Source organism: Phyllopteryx taeniolatus, chromosome 3, assembly GCF_024500385.1.
Source record: "Phyllopteryx taeniolatus isolate TA_2022b chromosome 3, UOR_Ptae_1.2, whole genome shotgun sequence".
Classification (NCBI taxonomy): Eukaryota; Metazoa; Chordata; class Actinopteri; order Syngnathiformes; family Syngnathidae; genus Phyllopteryx; species Phyllopteryx taeniolatus.
Window position 1 is genome coordinate 9,356,092 of NC_084504.1, and position 20,922 is coordinate 9,377,013.

General features: G+C 44.1%; 1 protein-coding gene across 2 annotated transcripts in view; it reads left to right on the top strand.

Annotated features, from left to right (window-relative positions):
* The window catches only part of bmp2k (BMP2 inducible kinase), a 70,364-nt gene that overhangs the window by 12,608 nt on the left and 36,834 nt on the right, over positions 1 to 20,922 (top strand). For both annotated transcript variants that reach the window (XM_061766876.1, XM_061766877.1), the window contains exons 2-6: positions 2,632 to 2,750; positions 15,376 to 15,481; positions 15,573 to 15,715; positions 17,808 to 17,929; positions 19,778 to 19,859. In XM_061766876.1, coding sequence (XP_061622860.1) covers positions 2,632 to 2,750; positions 15,376 to 15,481; positions 15,573 to 15,715; positions 17,808 to 17,929; positions 19,778 to 19,859 — 572 coding nt within the window. The remainder of the gene's footprint in view (positions 1 to 2,631; positions 2,751 to 15,375; positions 15,482 to 15,572; positions 15,716 to 17,807; positions 17,930 to 19,777; positions 19,860 to 20,922) is intronic.

A 20,922-nucleotide genomic window follows, 5' to 3' on the forward strand; every position in this document is an offset into this window, starting at 1 on the left:
CTGACTGGCGACCAGTTCAGGTTGTAGTCCGCCGTTCGCCCGAAGTCAGCTGGGATAGGCTCCAACGCCCAGCAACCTTTACCAGGATAAGCGGTGTTGAGAATGGATGAATTTATCTAATCTTATATTACAAAACAAGTTAAATTCCATGTTATGACAGTGTGATCGTACAGTGTTTTCACTGAGGCCTGGTCCACACACACAGATTTTTCCACTCTTAAAATATATTTAGGGTTGCTTGTCAGTCTTGGAAGCTTCTTTGATTGGCTACATTCTGTTCCACGTCACCATTCTCTGCATCATGACTTGGGAAAAGTCTGTGTTTCCAACACACATGAAGAGTCTTGGTCGTAAATATCAAACACGTTCATTATTTAACATTGTCAGCCACGACCTGTTTCAGACCCTAAAATCGGGACGAATCCACTCATCAGGCCTAAGGACAATCTTAAAGGATCATCTTATAATACTGATAATGACAAAAAGAGATTGTCTGGTGTTTCCCACTGTTGTGACCGCGAACATTGCGAGCTAGCATTTGTTCCTTGAACCTCCTTCCACTTCCCCCCCGCCCCCCCAAGTAACCAAGCAACCCCTAGCTGACCTGAGCTAACCTTTTGCACAACAAACATGCTTTTGTTGACTCCTTTGCTTACCCAATGAACTCGTCCTGATAATAGCCACGGATATGTGTTCAATAGCATGAGCTTCTAATAAGCGGTACATAATTGATTGCTTTGAAAAGATGTTGACGTGATGCGATTGAGGGTGTAGGTCTTGTTTACTCTAACCCTTAAACCCCGATCCTCCTAACCTAACGCCATTTCAATTTTTTTGTTGTTGTTGAAACTTTCAAGGCTGTTTTTTTTCCTCTTAACTGTACCTCTAGCCAAAACCATAACTCCCAATCCAAACCATAAACCTTAATTCCCAACACTAACCCTCTAATCGGGTCGAGGTTGATTTTTCTTCCAAAGGCATTTTCACTGTGTTCCCGGAGCCCACGGCAGTCCCTTTTCAGGCCACTGGACAAACCGAGATGGTCATGAGACAAGGGGGGAAGAGGATGGGCAAACAAGACAGGCTGTGATTTCCAAATGTTCATCACAGCCAACCAGTGCGAGATGGTCTAGCTGACGTCACATGGCAGTGAGGTGAAGAGAAGATGGGGAAAAAAAAAGACAGACAAGAGTACTTTTGTTTCCTTGAATCATCTCAAAACATTCATAATTTCTGCCCGTAATGTGCGCGTATCAAGTGCAACCGACGCGTGGAATGACGTGATCATTATCCCCGCATGGCCGCCCGCCGCTCTGCGTGCCACACAACACGCTGTCACACTGGCACTGACTGCACTGAAAGCTTCGCCTTTGCGCTCATTTCATACTTGACTTGGTGCTTATCGTTCGTGGGAGACTGACACCATCATTTAAAAACGGCTACTGTCCGAGATTTTCAAGGAGACACAATTCCACAGAGCGTCTGCCTCAAAGTTCTGAGGACCGGGGTTCAAATCCCGGCCCCGCCTGTGTGGAGTTTGCATGTTCTCCCCGTGCCTGCGTGGGTTTTCTCCTGGTACTGTGGTTTCCTCCCACATCCCAAAAACATGCATGCTAGGTTGATTGATGACTCTTAAATTGCCCGTCGGTGTGAATGTGAGTGCGAATGGTTGTTTGTTTGTATGTGCCCTGTGATTGGCTGGCAACCAGTTCAGGGTGTACCCCGCCTCCTGCCCGATGATAGCTGGGATAGGCTCCACCACTCCCGCGACCTTAGTGAGGATAAGCGGCTCAGAAAATGAATGGATGGATAAATTGTCAAAACATTTGCCACGGCAGTCAAGGTGCGCAACACTAAGTTAGCCATGGTAAAACGCAATGCACGCAACTAAACCTGACAGTATATAATTGGGTGTAACATAACTTGAAGGCAGTTCATAGTGAAACAGGAATTATATTTATGCCAAGATATGTCACACTCGCCGCCTACAGCTCTTCTAAAGCCAAGCCATGTGTTTAATTGCCCACTGTGGCATACCCGTTTATAACACTTAATGCTAAATTTGTGTGTGAGGGAGAGTGTGTGAGCATACTGTGCAGTGTTATTTCAATAATAGACTTTTTCATGTGTTGGTATGTGGTGAGAGATGGATTATTGAATTAGTTGTTGACAGAAATGCATATTGGTGCTCCATGCGCTGACACAGACTCTGGTGCCTGACCAGTCAGGAGAGCTTCATCTGACTCTGTCGAGGCAACAAATGTGCTCTAAAACTGCTGTGCGTCCTTGTTTCATCTGTAGAAAGCTTTGTCAGTATGTGACAAACATGATGGACCACATTTTCCCCTTAACCCTTTTCCCCCTAACCTTAACCCTAGCCTAATTCTAACCTCCATGTATTATAGATTGAGACCATGCTGACAATGGACTCCATGAGACATATGATGCCTAAATGATCTCATAAATGAATCATGCTTTCTTAATAGCTCCCATCATAGCACAATTTTGCCCCACGTTTACCTGTTACCACTGGTATTTCACCTGTATAAATCTAACCACAGATTTTGTGTGCCAGTAAGGACAAGCAAAATGTCTGAAACCTTACGTGTGTGTGTGTGTTTGTGTTTGCAGGAGGCTTCTCGGTGGTGTTCCTGGCCCGTACACACAGCGGCGTCCGCTGCGCCCTTAAGCGGATGTATGTCAACAACGTGCCCGACCTAAATGTCCACAAGAGGGAGATTACCATCATGGTGAGAGCCACACGCTACACACACAGTTTCACTTCCATTGAATGTGTTAAGTGTGATAATGAATGATAAGCCAAGGTATGATGTCATCTCCCTGTTGAAAGAACTTCTCAGAGATTTCCACTGAAATATAAATTAAATTTAATCACATTGTTTATGTTGTGAATAATGTAGTCAAGGTCGATTTAAATACAGTTGAAACTCTGGGATGCTGTTCAACCCCTTATTTATTCAAATATAGAGTACTTTATTTTCTCCTAGAAAATAATGTTAATAGAAATAATTAATTTCAGACTACTCCTACACTATATTGCCAAACGTATATGCTCACCTGCCTGAACTCACATATGATCTGAAGTGCCATCCCCTTCTTAATTAATAGGGTTTAATATGACATCGGTCCTCCTTTATGGTTATAACAGCTTTAGCTCTTCCGAAAAGAATTGCCACAAGGTTCAGGAGTGTGTGTAATGAATTTATGACCATTCTTCCAGAAGTGCATTTGTGAGGTCACACAGTGATGTGGGATGAGAAGACGTGGCTCTCTGTCTGCACTCTAATTCATCCCAAAGGTGTTCCATCAGGTTGGTGTCAGGACATGAGTCAAGTTCATCCATACCAAACTTTCTCATCCATGTCTTTATTGACCTTCCTTTGTGCATTAGTGCACAGTCTTGTTGGAACAGGAAGGGGCTATCCCCAAACTGTTCCCACAAAGTTGGGAGCATTCAATTGTCCAAAAGCTCTTGGTATGCTGAATCGTGCAGAGTTCCTTTCACTGGAACTAAGGAGCCTATATTTTGGACAGGTTAGGTGTTGCTCCCAACTTTGTGGAAACACTTCTTCCATTTCTAAAATGGCTGTGCACCAGTGCACAAAGCAAGGTCCATAAAGTCATGGATGAAAGAGTTTCATGTGGATGAACATGACTGGCCTGCGCAAAGTCCTGACCTCAACCTGATAGAACACCCTTGGAATGAATTAGAGCGGAGACTGAGAGCCAGGAATTCTCATCCAACATCAGTGTGTGACCTCACAAATGGGCTTCTGGAAGAATGGTAAAAAATTCCCCATAACACTAGGGCTGCACGATATTGGAAAAAAAGTACTTTTTTTGTTTTTGTTTTTAAACCTGCAATATATATTGCGATGTGAAATAATACAGCATCACTGTTGGGAAATTCATTTTCTACGCGAACTAGTTCAAAGTTCAGTTTATCGTTCCAAAGATGAACTAGTTCAGTTCACAGTTCACCAGTCCAAAAACAAACTGGTTCATAGTTTTAATTTTTCAATTATGTTGCTGATGGGCTATTACCCTCAAAATACTGACATTTCACTTCCCCATTGTTGCCACCCATTCTGCCCATTCTGGGGGGGTGGACAGCGGTTGCAAAATGTGACACCGAATTGAGAAGAGAGAGAGAAAAAAGACATGGCGAAAGTGTGGTAGCATTTCATTGTGAAATGCAAGGTGAGCAACAGTTCATTGTAACACGGACCTTTCTCTCCGCTGAGTATGATGCTGCGTCGCGGGACCCGAGAGACAGAGCGCAAATCACTCTACTTGACTAACATAACGTTAGTCCTGTGGGCTGCGAGTGTCTCTCTTAATTAGGAGTACCATTGAATGTATGGCTTTTTTTTTTTTTTTTTTTTTTTTTTTTTTTTTTTTTATAACAGCGACAGTATAACGCAACCATAACGGTACATACAGTGTGCGTTATGCTCAGTGTAGTTACTGTGTGACACATGGCCAGTCTGATGATCTGTAAGTGGTGAAGGCAACATTTTTGCTCATCAGATCAGCCAGTGTCGTATTTGTCACACTGGTCTTTTGTATTTTCGTGTTGAGGTGCTGCAGGTCGTGGCCCTGGTTGTGGTTCCAGTGGAACCGCGAAGCACATGTAACATCGGCGAGAGTTGATCCGCTAGTACATCATGTATTAATTAGGAAACGCACTTACAATTATCTAATTAGTTTATGGATGTTAATGTTAAATGTATTATGCGACGGAGCGATGTTAGGGATTGTCACAACACAGAATGAACTAACTTCAAATTCAGAAATGGCCAATAAAAACAGAAAAATACTGTACTTAATATTTTCCTGGAGGATGCATTTGGGATTAGCCTTTGAAGTTGGTAATAATGAAAAACGAAGTGAAACAGGCAATGATTTTAGTAAATTCTTTTCCAGAATGAGAGTGCTTAAATAGGAGAATTCTATTCATGTGGCACAGCTTGAAGCAGGCATCAGGTGCAGGTTGAGATGGGCCTGGATCAAGTTGGAGGCCAAAACAAAAAGCAAAGAAATTAGGCAAATTTAATTTAAATCTTAAATTTGTACATCAACATGCGGTGGTGTAAATAAATGTTTTTCTGCGTAAACAAAACGTCTTTATTTTGCCTTATTGTACTATTCAGAGTCTTCCAGATTGCTTAATTTGTTAAAATAAAATCAACCTCCCCTAAAATGTTTTTTTTTTTTTTTTTTTTTTTTATCACCTTTTTCATGCCTTTGGTATTTGCATGGCTGTTTTTAGAGTAAAATTTGAAAATGACAGAGTCTAGCATTTGAAACCATTTTAATGTGGGTTTGAATTGAATCATTGAAATTAAATAGTTAATTTGTAGCTATGCGCCCTAAAAATGAGATGGGTAGGCTGTTCCAATGTTTTAAATCATCACAAATCTTTTCCAGTAGAGGTACGTGATTTAAATTATTTAACTCTGTAAGTTTTGCTGAGGGTAGAGGGTAGAGGACTTTAAATACTTGGGGTCAACCGTCCAGAGCAATGGTGAGTGTGGTCAGGAAGTGAAGAAACGGGTCCAAGCAGGTTGGAACGGGTGGAGGAAGGTGTCAGGTGTGTTATGTGACAGAAGAGTCTCTGCTAGGATGAAGGGCAAAGTTTATAAAACAGTGGTGAGGCCAGCCATGATGTATGGATTAGAGACAGTGGCACTGAAGAGAAAACAGGAAGCAGAGCTGGAGGTGGCGGAAATGAAGATGTTGAGGTTCGCTCTCGGAGTGACCAGGTTGGATAAAATTAGAAAGGAGCTCATCAGAGGGACAGCCAAGGTTCGATGTTTTGGAGACAAAGTTAGAGAGAGCAGACTTCAATGGTTTGGACACATCCAGAGGAGAGAGAGTGAGTATATTGGTAGAAGGATGATGAGGATGGAGCTGCCAGGCAAGAGAGCTAGAGGAAGACCAAAGAGAAGGTTGATGGATGTCGTGAGGGAAGACATGATGGCAGTTGGTGTTCGAGAGGAGGATGCAGGAGATAGGCTCTCATGGGAAAGGATGACACGCTGTGGCGACCCCTAACGGGACAAGCCGAAAGGAAAAGAAGAAGAAGTTTTGCTGAGATATTAATGCCTAGATATTTGATTTTCCCATTCGGAATAGGAAAGTTTGGATTTTCGTCTACAGGATTCCATGAGTTTGTCATTATAGCGAGTATTATTGATTTTTGGCCAATTGATAGCATATTCTGATAATTGCGAAAATGTCTTAATGTCATTAAAGGGAGTATTATTGATTTTGACCAATTGATAGCATATTCTGATAATTGCGAAAATGTCTTAATGTGGTTAACTGTTTGTTGATGCCTTTGGTTCTTGTAAATAAAGAAGGATATCATCTGCGTAAAGATTGATTTTGTGTTCTGGCACAGGAGTACAGATACCTTTTAATATCTGCCATATTGCCAGTGGTTCGATAAATAGTGGGAATAGCAGGGGCAAGAGTGGGCATCCTTGTCTAGTTCCTCCTTATGAAGTGAAACTTTGTGATGTGACCCTATTTGTGGTGACAGTTGCTTTGGTTGAGTTGTATAACGTTGCGATCCAGTGAACGTATGTTTTACCGAAGCCAAATTTGTGAAGTGCATCAAAAAGAAAAGACCAGTTAACTTTGTCAAAAGCTTTTTCTGCATCTATTGACAAGACAAATGCTTTTAGATTATTACGCTGAGACATACTTATTCATTTTATCAGTCACCTGACATTGTTGGCGGAGCTACGTCCTCTAATGAAACCTGTTTGGTCACAATGTATGATCGACGGGAGGATTTAAAATAAAATGAATCTGCGTCCGAAAACTCCATGCTATGGATTAAAATATTCCGGTGCAGTACTGGAAATCCGGCGTTTTATTTATTTTTATTTTTTTATAAGACAGGTCTCAGGAGTGAGACTAATTTGGTTGCACATGCGAAAAAAGAGAGAGCGGGTCCACCTGTACCCTCTCTTCCCATTTGAGGAAGAAATGCGACTTGAAAGCAGACACCAAAACCCATCTGGTCTCTAAACCAAGCTGAGATAGTAGCAGGACAGTAACCTCCGACCCTCTCTGATTGGCCATATGCGTGCCTGTGTGCATGTGCGTGCCTGTGTGCATTACAATGCCAATGTTCAATATACAGTATTATTTGAGTTAATTGTTCTTAAAAAGGATGTTGAATTATTATGCTGTAATATCACTACATCAGTGGCATAAAAACAACAAAACTATCATTTGTCGTGATAGTTTTGGGGAAAAAATATCATCCTAAAAAAGTAAAATTAAAAAACTAAACATATCATACATTCAGAGAGAGCGCAATTGATCACATAAAAATATTGTATATTGTTTTTTAAAAAAAAGAGTAACAACTGTAATAAAAGTCTGCAATATACCGTATTTTCACGACCATAAGGCGTACTTAAAAGTTTAAAATTTTCTCCAAAATGGACGGGGCGCCTTAAAATGCGGCGCACCTTATGTGTGCACTGAGTTCCAAAATATATAAATGTTGTTGTGTGATTAGCACTCCGCTTGACTGACTGGGAGCATTTCCTGCCGACACGCTGCTTATATAGAGGAAAAGCTGACATGGCTGTGGACACCATGCGGCCGTTAAAGGGGGAAGGGTGCGCGTGACAGAGGACGCTAAAGGCACGGCCCCAGTAGGTATATAGCGCCGGTAAGTGCATTGTGCAAAACATCGGTTTGGCTAAGGACCCCCGAAAATGGCACCTATGAAGAGACGCGCTTACAAAGCACAGTTTAAACTGCAAGCTATCAGTTATGCGGAGGAACATGGGAATCGAGCAGCCGCGAGAGAATTCGAGATCAACGAATCCATGGTTCGCAAGTGGAGGAAGCAGGAAAACGAGCTTCGCCAAGTCAAGAAGACGAAGCCGAGTTTCCGCGGAAACAAGGCGAGGTGGCCCGAGTTGGAAGACTAACTCGAGCAATGGATTAATGAGCAAAGAACAGCCGGGAGAAGAGTCTCTGCAGTCACGATTCGACTGAGTGCAATAACTCGGAGCTTGCCATCATTCCGGGAAGCTTGACGAAGGAACTCCAACCGCTGGACATCGGTGTAAACAGGGCGTTCATGTGAAGTTGCGAGTGGCATGGGAGCGATGGATGGCAGATGGCGAACACAGCCTTACTAAGACTAGGAGGCAGCGCCGGGCGAGTTACGCCACAATTAGTGAATGGCTTGTGGATGCTTGGGCTAACGTGCCTGCTTGCACTGTTGTTCGAGCTTTCGTAAAAGCCGGCATCATTTCTGAGGAGCCGTACAGCAACGAGACTGACTCTGACAATGACGAGAGGGAACCTAGCGTGTTTGATGGAGAACTTGCCCAGCTGTTCATTTCGGATACAGAAGATGAGGACTTTGATGGATTTGTGGATGAGGATCGATTTAAAAAAAAAAAAAAAAAAATAGCACGAATACATTGTTAAATACTTAAATAAAGTACAAACATTGTTTTAGCCCCTCCTTGAGCCGTCACCTTGTCGTGGTGGAGGGGTTTGTGTGTCCCAGTGATCCTAGGAGCTAAGTTGTCTGGGGCTTTATGCCCCTGGCAGGGTCACCCATGACAAACAGGTCCTAGGTGAGGGACCAGACAAAGCACGGCTCAAAGACCCCTAATGATGACGACAAACAATGGACTTCGTTTTCCCTTGCCCGGACGCGGTCCACCGGGGCCCCCCACTGGAGCCAGGCCTGGTGGTGGGGCTCGAAGGCGAGCGCCTGGTGGCCGGGCCTGCACCCATGGGGCCCGGCCGGGCACAGCCCGAAAGGGTAACGTGGGTCCCCCTTCCCATGGGCTCACCACCTGTGGGAGGGGCCATAGGGGTCGGGTGCAGTGTGAGCTGGGCGGTGGCCGAAGGCGGGGACCTTGGCGATCCGATCCCCGGCTACAGAAGCTGGCTCTAGGGACGTGGAAGGTCACCTCTCTGGCAGGGAAGGAGCCCGAGCTGGTGTGTGAGGTCGAGAAGTTCCGACTCGATATAGTCTGACTCTCCTCCACACACACCTTGGGCTCTGGTACCAGTCCTCTCGAGAGGGGTTGGACTCTCTTCCACTCTGGAGTTGCCCATGGTGAGAGGCGCCGAGCAGGTATGGGTATACTTATTGCCCCCCGGCTCGGCGCCTGTACGTTGGGGTTCACCCCGGTGGACGAGAGGGTAGCCTCCCTCCGCCTTCGGTTGGGGGGACGGGTCCTGACTGTTGTTTGTGCCTATGCACCAAACAGCAGTTCAGAGTACCCACCCTTTTTGGAGTCCTTGGAGGGGGTGCTGGAGAGCGCTCCCGCTGGGGACTCCATTGTTCTGTTGGGGGACTTCAATGGTCACGTGGGCAATGACAGTGAGACCTGGAAGGGCGCGATTGGGAGGAACGGCCCCCCCGATCAGAACCCGAGCGGTGTTCTGTTATTGGACTTCTGTGCTCGTCACGGATTGTCCATAACGAACACCATGTTCAAGCATAAGGGTGTCCACACGTGCACTTGGCACCAGGACACCCTAGGTCGCAGTTCGATGATCGACTTTGTGGTCGTGTCATCTGACTTGCGGCCGCATGTCTTGGACACTCGGGTGAAGAGAGGGGCGGAGCTGTCAACTGATCACCACCTGGTGGTGAGTTGGCTTCGATGGTGGGGGAAGATGCCGGTCCGACGTGGCAAGCCCAAACGTATTGTGAGGGTCTGCTGGGAATGTCTGGCAGAATCCCCTGTCAGAAGGAGTTTCAACTCCCACCTCCGACAGAACTTTGCTCATGTTTCGGGGGAGGCGGGGGACATAGAGTCCGAGTGGACCATGTTCCGCGCCTCCATTGCTGAGGCGGCCGACCGGAGCTGTGGCCGTAAGGTGGTCGGTGCCTGTCGTGGCGGCAATCCCCGAACCCGTTGGTGTGCCGTTAAGCTGAAGAAGTAGTCCTATCGGGCCTTTTTGACCTGTGGGACTCCTGAGGCAGCTGATGGGTACCGGCTGGCCAAGCGGAATGCAGCTCTGGTGGTCGCTGAAGCAAAAACCCGGGCATGGGAGGAGTTCGGTGAGGCCATGGAGAAAGACTTCCGGACGGCTTCGAGGAAATTCTGGTCCACCATCCGACGTCTCAGGAGAGGAAAGCAGTGCACCACCAACACTGTGTATAGTGGGGATGGGGCGCTGCTAACCTCGACTCGGGACGTTGTGAGTCGGTGGGGAGAATACTTCGAAGACCTTCTCAATTCCACCGACACGCCTTCCCATGGGGAAGCAGAGTGTGGGTTCTCTGAGGCGGGCTCTCCTATCTCTGGGTTTGAGGTCACCGAGGTAGTTAAAAAGCTCCTCGGTGGCAGGGCCCCGGGGGTGGATGAGATTCGCCCGGAGTTCCTAAAGGCTCTGGATGTTGTGGGGCTGTCCTGGTTGACACGCCTCTGCAACATCGCGTGGACATCGGGGACAGTGCCTCTGGATTGGCAGACTGGGGTGGTGGTCCCCCTTTTTAAGAAGGGGGACCGGATGGTGTGTTCCAACTACAGGGGGATCACACTGCTCAGCCTCCCTGGTAAGGTCTATTCAAGGGTGCTGGAGAGGAGGGTCCGTCGGGAAGTCGAATCTCAGATTCAGGAGGAGCAGTGTGGTTTTCGTCCTGGCCGTGGAACAGTGGACCAGCTCTACACCCTCGGCAGGGTCCTCGAGGGTGCATGGGAGTTCGCCCAACCAGTCTACATGTGTTTTGTGGACTTGGAGAAGGCGTTCGACCGTGTCCCTCGGGGAGTCCTGTGGAGAGTGCTTCGGGAGTATGGGGTACCGAACCCCCTGATACGGGCTGTTCGGTCCCTGTACGACCGGAGTCAGAGTTTGGTCCGCATATCCGGCAGTAAGTCGGACTCGTTCCCGGTGAGGGTTGGACTCCGCCAAGGCTGCCCTTTGTCGCCGATTCTGTTCATAACTTTTATGGACAGAATTTCTAGGCGCAGCCGAGGCGTAGAGGGGGTCCGGTTTGGTGGCCTCAGTATTGCATCTCTGCTTTTTGCAGATGTGGTTCTGTTGGCTTCATCAAGCAGTGACCAACTCTCATTGGAGCAGTTCGCAGCCGAGTGTGAAGCGGCTGGGATGAGAATCAGCACCTCCAAATCTGAGACCAAGGTCCTCAGTCGGGAAAGGGTGGCATGCCATCTCCAGGTCGGGGATGAGATCCTGCCCCAAGTGGAGGAATTCAAGTATCTTGGGGTCTTGTTCACGAGTGAGGGAAGAATGGAACGGGAGATCGACAGGCGGATCGGTGCAGCGTCTGCAGTGATGCGGACTTTGTATCGGTCCGTTGTGGTAAAGAAAGAGCTAAGCCGAAAGGCGAAGCTCTGAATTTACCGGTCGATCTTCGTTCCTACCGTCACCTATGGTCATGAGCTGTGGGTCGTGACCGAAAGAACAAGATCCCGGATACAAGCGGCCGAAATGAGTTTCCTCCGCAGGGTGTCCGGGCTCTCCCTTAGAGATAGGGTGAGAAGCTCGGTCATCCGGGAGGATCTCAGAGTAGAGCCGCTGCTCCTCCGCATTGAGAGGAGCCAGATGAGGTGGCTGGGGCATCTGATTCGGATGCCTCCCTGGTGAGGTGTTCCGGGCATGTCCCACCGGGAGGAGACCCCGGGGACGACCCAGGACACGCTGGAGAGACTACATTCTTCGGCTGGCCTGGGAACGCCTCGGGATCCCCCCGGAAGAGCTGGATGAAGTGGCTGGGGAGAGGGAAGTCTGGGCGTCCCTGCTGAAGCTACTGCCCCCGCGACCCGACCCGGATAAGCGGTAGAGAATGGATGGATGGATGGACATTGTTTTAGCGTGCATGCATGCTACCGTATGTTTTAGCATGCCTGCACCCAATAATATGGTGCGCCTTATGTATGTGTTAAATACAGAAGACCCTGTAACTGAGACTGCGCCTTTTAAAACTGTGCACCCTATGGTTGTGAAAATACAGTAGTGGCATAGTGAAGCAAGAACTGTGATATAGCAGAGGATTACTGTCTGTATTCCATGATTATAAATGACAGGAATTTGTTGTTCCATGGCTGATACTCATTATTTCCAGACATGTGCATGCTGGGACTCATCGTTTCAAGTATAAAAAGATCTATGCCAATAAATTGAAAAAAAAAGAGAGAGATTGTTTTGCCCCTCAAAATAACGCTCCTACCCTATTCACTGTTGAAAGTGAGTGCAAGAGATGCTTGGTGTCTAACACTCTTCTTGTGGTGCTCTGTGGTGATATGCCATGTCCTTTCTGTAGACTTCTGTTCCACACTCAATTAAAGCCCTCTTTCTCCTGCCTTTCTTAGCTGTAGGTTTGTGCATTCTACACAATCAATAAAACAGCCCTAATTTGAATGTAGAGTAATACCGTGGAACCCCACTTTACGAATGCCTCAATTATCAAACTATTTCATTTATGAACCACAGAACAAGCAAAAATATTGCCCATAGGGCGAGCCCTGTTGGAGTGAGCGAACGTTTCCTTCATCCGTTTTGTGCCGAGCAGTGCCCCCATTGTGGAGAGGTGGATCACTCTCAGCTGCTCCATAGTGATGGGTGATACCAGACAATTTTGATTCGATATGATACAGACTCCGGTTTACTCCCACATCCCCAAAACATTTAAGGTAGGTTAATTGAAGACTCTAAATTACCCGTAGGTGGGAATGTGAGTGCAAATAGTTGGTTGTTTCTATGTGCCCTGCGATTGGCTGGCGACCAGTTTAGGGTGTTACCCCGCCTCTTGCCCAGAGTCAGCTGGGATAGGCTCCAACACGCCCGTTGACCCTAATGAGGATAAGCGGTACGGAAAATGAATGAATTAATGATACGATTACTTTTGGGGCATTTGTTTTGATGAAAATACCGATACTTTGTGATTGTTTTTTTGTTTTATTATTTGTTTTATTTTTTTATTTTCTCCTCCTTAATTATAAATATTGATTTCCTGATCTAACATGTAACACATTGAACCTAATGATATCATTGTAACCGCGTTTTAAAGTGACAATGGTCAATTATTGACCATTGTTGTGATACCAGAATTGCATACCAGAATTGTTTAATGAAAGAATTGCAAAATTGATTGTTTTACTGTGAGATGAGACTGAAATCTCAGTTTTAGCTATTTATTCTAGGACATAATAATAATAAGTAATAACATTACATTATCCGCATCATGCATGTAAAGCTGAAAAAGCCTCTTCATCATATTGCTAATATGTCATTGAGCATGATGCCTCTCTCCGTATGTACACACACACATACTTTATTTAATATATAGTGTGTGGAAAGGTTTAAAATAGGCTATAGTGTCCACTTTTTTTTTTTTTTTTTTTTTTAATTAATTATAATTTGTTTTTTTATAAAAACCCTGCGATATATTGTGATGTTAAAAAAATACATTACATGTAACGTGGAGACTAGCGCACATTTCCCTTTTTCACACTCATTTATATGAAGTCTACCTGTATTTAAATGCACTGTAGTATTGAGCAAGTGTCCAGCTGTGACTCCAGACCAGGGTATATGTTGAATTTTCCATCATAGTTAGTTTTTATTTCGTTTTGACTTTTTTTCCTGCTAATTCTGTTAGTTTTAATTTCGTTTTTAAAGCAAGTGCAGTGCATAATACTGCTTCTAAGGTTATAGTAGATGCAGCACAATGTACATAAAACCATTCATGAGGCACATGCTGTAGTGTGGCCTTTTTAAATTTTTATTTTTTAACTTAAATAGCCTTGATGTTCATTATAGTAAAAATAAATAACAAATTCAAGTACTTATGCATGTTTTCCTTCCCTTGCTCCTAAATTGCAAACTTCTCGAGTGGACGTTCAGATTTGTGGTTATTTCCATTGAGAAGTATTCCACACATATCACCTGCTTCCACTACAAGCCACTTGCTTGGATCTGTGGCAGTCATAGTCAAAATATTAGACTGACAGATGGCTGGCCAGACAGAAGGAAAGAAAAGGGAAAAAAATATTTTGGTTTATTTAGCTGTAACTATAACTATGTATTCACTATGTATTGTATGGATATATGAACCAAAAAAGGAGAGTACCTGTTCATTACCTTACATGTTTTGAGCTGAGTTGAGTGACACACAAAGGGGAGCCATATCAAGTCTGTCAACCGGCCAGCGGTGAGCGATGTCATCGTTGTTATCGTCACATTTGTGTCATCTGCATGCACCTTATACGGATCCGCTACACTATTCTCAACGTGTGGTACGGCGTAACGGAAATTCTGGCATTCATTGTTGTATGTGGGTTTTTTTCTTCCCATTGCACTGATGGGTTGGCAGTCCTAATATGCCTGTGTAGGTTATTTATGGAGCCAGCTGAGATATTTTTTCTTGCAGACTCTATACTCTGCCTTTGATTTGTCAATAAAATTGAAATGTCCATATTTTTCTTCTTTTCCTGCTGTCACTCATTTTCTTAACTAGTATTTTTTAGATTCATTCGTGAGTTTATGCTTGTACTCTTAATTCTCGTTTCCCTCTCTCCTCTCAACTCTTGTGTGTGTGTGCTGTATAATTCTGGGTAATTGCCACCGCTCCTCTGTGCAGTGCAATGACCAAGCACATGCACGCCCCGTGCACCTGCAGAGCTGTTTGTGACGTCGCTCTTTGCCCCGCAGTGCAAGGGAGAAGGGGGGGGGGGGGGGGGGGAAGCGCGTCTGTCATTTACTTCAAAGAATCATTAAGAGCCATTACGTTAGCAACTGACACATCACTGGAGACACCCCCTTGCCCCCACCCCATGGAACGGCTGGGTGGCACAAGTGCAACGTTTTTTTAGGTGCACCGTTGAAAAATTAGAGGCAAAATTGATCACATTCTGCCCTGGAATGAGCGCGCATGTTTTTTTTCTTTTTTTTTTCTTCTTGGGGGTGGGGAGGGATGGTGGGGGAATTCTAGTTTCATCTTCTCAGGCGGCTATCAATATACTTCAGCGGGCCACCCAAGTAAAGCCTATGTAGGGGTAACACTGGTACACGTGCTCCATCCAATGGTACGTTAAAGAAGCAATTAAATGTTCAAACTGTCCCTAATGACTGCAGCTTTTTATTATCTCGTACATTACGTTCATTAAGTACAGTTTAACTTTGTAGTATAATACATTTGAATTTCATCTTTTAGAACAGTTTGTTTTAAAACGTTTAAGCACAATTTTTAACTTATGGGCACACATGGTAAATTAGCCAGTTGTGGCTTTAATCTTTTAGAAGCTTATGCTTACTGACATGAAGTCTTAAAAAAAGAAGTGCTGCCGAATGCTTTTAAGGTTATTATTGTCTTTATGCCCCATGCAGAAGGAGCTGTCAGGCCACAAGAACATCGTGGGCTACTTGGACTCTGCTGTCAACACCGTATCAGACAGCGTGTGGGAGGTCCTCATCCTCATGGAGTACTGCAAAGGTACTTTGCGTCCACAAAATGGTTACATAGTGTGAACTCTACCAGGGTGAAGGCTTAACTATGTTGTTGTGGTGGTGGTGTTGTGTTGTAGCGGGCCAGGTGGTGAAGCAGATGAACCTGCGTCTGAATGTGGGCTTCAGTGAGGCCGAGGTCCTGCACATCTTCTGCGACACATGCGAGGCTGTGGCGCGGCTACACCAGTGCAAGACTCCCGTCATCCACCGGGACCTCAAGGTAAACCGCCATTCTCTGGTGCAGTTACTTACTCAACTGCAGATGGCGAGCGAGGGATGTTAATGATACGTTTAAGACTAGTGCTGGACAATACCCGGAGGAGTTCGATTAGATCAATATTTTATTAATGGTCGATATAGAAAACAGAGCTCATCAATTTAATTTTTTCTAGTCCGTGGCCGCTCTTGTTGCATGGAGACAACATGGAGGACATGCTAGCGACTAGCGAGCAAGAAATAGTCCCAAAAAGGCCGTGTAACATATGTCATATGGAAACAACAGTAGTCTGCAAAACGTGTATGAAAGATGTTGCAATGAAGACAGCCATATCTGTGTAAAATCACCTGAAGATGAAGGACGTTATCGAGTGGGTGCATGTAATAATGTATGTATCACGCTAAAGAGTGTCATTCCTGTAACGTACAGAAAACAACGCCGTGGGCCGCGTTACGATCGTGGTGGCAGTTGATTGCCTGTGTTTTTGTCTTCGCTCCGTGAACGAGGCAGGAAGATAACAAGATAGTAGTTTGTCGATCACAGATGAGATAAAAAGTGCTTCAGAGGCTTGTTTACATTAGCATTTAGCAGCTAGCTTTATTACGTGAGCGATCACACAAATAGTTTAGTCATAAGTTTACAAGGGAGCTTTTATTTATGGAGGTGTTTTTTTCATCAGTGTAGGGGAGAGGAGTTTTTCATAAATGTATGAGGGAACTGAGCTTAATGGAATCATAAATTTGCTTGGTCAGCACAAGACTTTCTGGATCATTCCAGCGCCTCTACTTCCTCTTGCTATCCCGCTCCCCTTCCTCCTTCCGTTGGCAGCTCATGTTAGCTTATTTCCTTCCTCTGATGCAGAAACACCCAACCAGCCTCCCACGTCCCTTGCTCCTCATTCTCCTCTCACAAAACCACTTCAGTGGCTAAGTGGCACAACTTTGAACCCTTCAGCTGACCTCCATCTGCAGAGTAGGTTTGAAAATGGCTACAAGCCAGATGACTGTGGATGGTTGGCGGCAGGTTTTTTTCCCCCCAAAGGTTTGTCATGACATAGCATGGTGGTTACGCATGATAATTTGCCATAAAACTCAACCACAAGAAGGAGCCCTCTCTACTTAGCACCATGAAATTTGGAAGGCATGTCCATCATGAGTAGATGCACAAAGGAGTCTCAAGGAGCCATGCCCAAAAAGACACAGGATCGCTGCCATTTTGGTTTGAAGTGGCCATTTTAGGGACAATTTTTGCTGTTTCCAGAGGTTCTACAAAGACCAGCTGCTCCAAGAAATTTGGAAAATTCACAAAGCCAGCAACATGAAATTAGAAAGGCCTGTCATGAGTAGACCCACAAAAAAGCCTTAAGCAACCAAATTGGAATAAACACAGGAAGTCTACCATTTTGGTTTGAAGCTGCCATTTTGGGGTCATGTTTGGCTGTTTCCAGGGTTTCCACAAAGAGGAACTCTTCCAAGAGAGTATTTTGAAATTCAGCCCCCGAAGCTCGTTTTACTTAGCAACATGAAATTTGGAAGGCATGTCTATAATGAGTAACCACACAAAAAAGTTGCAAGAACCCATGCCAAAAACACACAGGAAGTCTGACGTTTTGGTTTGAAGCAGCCATTTTAGTCTCATGATTGGCTCTTTCCAGGGGTTCTACAAAGTTGAATTCCTCCAACAGTGTTTTGTTTTGTTTTTGTTTTTAATTCAGCCCTCAGAGCCCGTTTCACTTAGTAACAAAAAAATTGGTAGGCATTTTTATCAAGTGTGGACTAACAACAATGTCCAAAAAGATGCAAGAACTATCCATTGTAGGGTTGTTTCCAGGAGAACTTCAAATCTGAACACCTCCTAGAGATGATGTAATCTAAATGAGCCTTTTTACAAAGTTACCTCGTATGTGTGTGATGTCACTGCAGGGGGACAAACACCTAGCGAAACAAAATGTATTCACTATTCCACCCATCCTATTTTTATTTTTTTTCAGGACAGCATTATCTTAAATGTCACTGGCCACAACATTAGGTACACCCACATAATCTCACTCTATATAAATACTGTACATAGTAACCAACATGGTACTCCTCGGCAGGTGGAGAACATCCTGCTAAATGACCAGGGCAGCTACGTGCTCTGTGACTTTGGCAGCGCCACCCACAAAGTTCTGCAGCCGCACAAAGATGGCGTGACCGCTGTGGAGGACGAGATAAAGAAGTGAGTTCAATAAATCTTGGAACGCTGCTGCAGCAATGTCAAGATGATATTTATGGCAGTTTGAAAATGACTTCAAAGATGTCATTGAAGTTTGTCACAGACACTCGGGATTTAAGCATTTTTGCAAATTATGCCGAAAGAAGACAGAAAACTGTCAAATGCGTCGGAGTGACTTTCTAGTGCGTTCCGGTAATTGCCTACCACGATCTAGTAACCAGTAACTGTCTAGTAAAATCCAATTACCAGTAACTGTCTACCATGCTCTGGTAACTCTCTAGCGCATTACGGTAAATATCAAAACTGCATTCCAGTTAGTCCGGTCTGTTCCTTTAACTGTATTTCACGTTCTACTAGCTGTCTATTACATGCTGTAACTGTCGTGTTCTGGAAACTGTCTAGCACATTTCAGTAACTGTCTCCGTGGTTTTGTCACGATACTAAAATTCTGACTTAAATACTATACCTGCATAAAGTACCTCGATACTGGTACTGAAACGATACTGCGGAAAAACTCTCAAACATTAGTAAAAGCAGTGGAATGAAAACTGACAAAACAACTTAAAATACATTTATATATTTTTTAATCCAAAATCTTTTGATAAATTGGAAAAATTATGTAACAATGGAATTAGCCCATTCTTAACATTAGTATTTTTTTTAAACAATTACATCAATGCCTGCATGATCATATATATACAGAGCTGCCAAATGTTACGGAACGTCTGTATTTCGTTACGGAAATCACTGAACGTTGACTCGTTATGGCCGTAACACTGATCTTTCCGGAGAAGACGATGCCAAAGCCATGCTAATCACTAATCTATCTGTACAAGCAGTCGCAAAACATCGAAATAAATGATATGGTCAAACTACACTTGTCACATAGGTATGGCTGGCACACCATTTTCGTGCCGAGTAACCAACTTTGAACAACAAAATAACAGTCCCATTAATACGTGTTTAGAGGTATAAATACAAAATAATACACGTCCACACAGTACACCACGTCTGAACCGGAAATGAATTAGTACGTCACTGAACACGTCACTTCAGATTGTGGACAGCTTAAAAGTATATTGTTACTGTTAATACATATTTGTAATATAAGATAACCTTTATTAGTCCCACAATGAGGAAATTTGCATCGTTTCAGCAGCAATTGAGGATATGGGGAATATAAATAGCATGCAAGAGAAGACGTAATTTCATTTCTTCTTACATGTATACCTTGTACGTGTACACAAGTACATTGCACAAAATAGAAACCAAAACTATTGTCCATACAAACTATTCAATTCAGTCTATCAGCAAAGTTATTTGTTTGTTTGGAAAATAGTGCTGAGTTTTCATTTTGACGTTTGAGATCTGATTAACATCAAAATACTTCGGTCCGGTACTGGTACCGGTACTTGGTGCAACACTAGTCTACCGCATTACGGTAGTGGTCTGACTCTAGTGCAATATAGTGCAATTGTAACTGTGTAGCACCATGTTTCTTGTTTAATTTTCATTTAATCTGTTCTTGTTTGTACAAAAAATTAGCAGTTTGGTTTTTGTTCCCTTGCTGTAGCGAATATGAACCGAACAGTGACCTTAAAACAATTGACTTTTGGCGTACCATTACATCCCTCGTTCAGCCACGGACATTCTAAGAAGTCCACTTAAACCTTTCACAATATTTAACACTACACCTATGACACAAAAGTGTACGTTTGTCTTTTTTGTTATGTATTTATTGTACGTCCGTGGCAATTTTTAAAAGAGATGTTTACGTCCAGTAGTTAGTCAACTCCTTTGTCATTAAAACGTCTTCCTGTCACTCACCGTCTCCTACTTTTAAACCCACAGGTACACAACTCTCTCGTACCGGGCGCCAGAGATGATTAACTTGTATGCAGGGAAAGCCATCACCACTAAGGCTGATATATGGGTAAGTGTCTGTGTGAGTGTGTTGTTGCAGGGCTGGTTTGTCCCGCCTGTGTGTTTCTTGCCGCTACTCTGCCCTGACAGGTTACACCTCTTCCTCCTCACGGCCTCGCCCTACCCTTGTTTACCTTCACTTCCCTCCCTCTTGTAAAAAAAAAAAATAAATAAAAAAAATTGCGGCACGTCTCTGGCGAAAACAATTTCAGGCCTCCATTTGCCCTCTTTTGAGGTGAGGACTTTGTTTGATTTGAAGGTGAGAGAGTTTGGACCCCAGCCAGTATAAGGAGTGAGGGTTCAACTCATACTGTTACTACTTTAATACAGTGGTACCTTGACTGATGAGTTTAATTTGATTCGTGACCAATCTCGTAAGTCAATTTGCTCGCATGTGATATCTTTTTTTCCCCATTGGAATTAAAATGCCTTTAATCTGTTCCAGCCACCCAAAAAACAACATTTTTAATAAAGTACAATATCAGTGTATATTATGAAACCTAATAAAAGAGTGTGAATTACTGTGCGTACTGCCTTTATAGAGTGTTGAATGTGTACCTTCAAGGAGCGTGGGCTAGTGAGTGACACAAGAAGCTGGAGTTGGATGTTAGTTCAGTGTGAGCATTGAGTTGTTCGAGTGTTCTCATTTTGTATTTTTGTTACATTAATACCATATTTTCCTAGGTCATATTTGAATGTTTTCTGAAAACACAATTTTTATAAGCACATTAGTATTTTTATTGCCATTGTGACAGTAAGTGAAAAATGACTGGCGATTGTGCTATTAGGCTAACGATATCAAGAAAAAATACCAATGTGCTTGCTAAAAAATTTTGTTTGTTTTGTTTTCCAAAAACGTTCAAATACGACATAGGAAAATATGCTATTAAGCTAACGTTTTTTTCTGTTTGACTGTCCTGTTCAATAAACTGCTCTAAGTGCATCGGTGACTGTGGCTCTCCTTGCCCACATGCAAGGGTCTGACAGTGCCTTAGTTTGTTTGCTCCTTTTTTCATTTCACTCAAGTGAAGTACTGCAGCTTACGCGTAACACAGATTTTGTCCCAGAGGAAG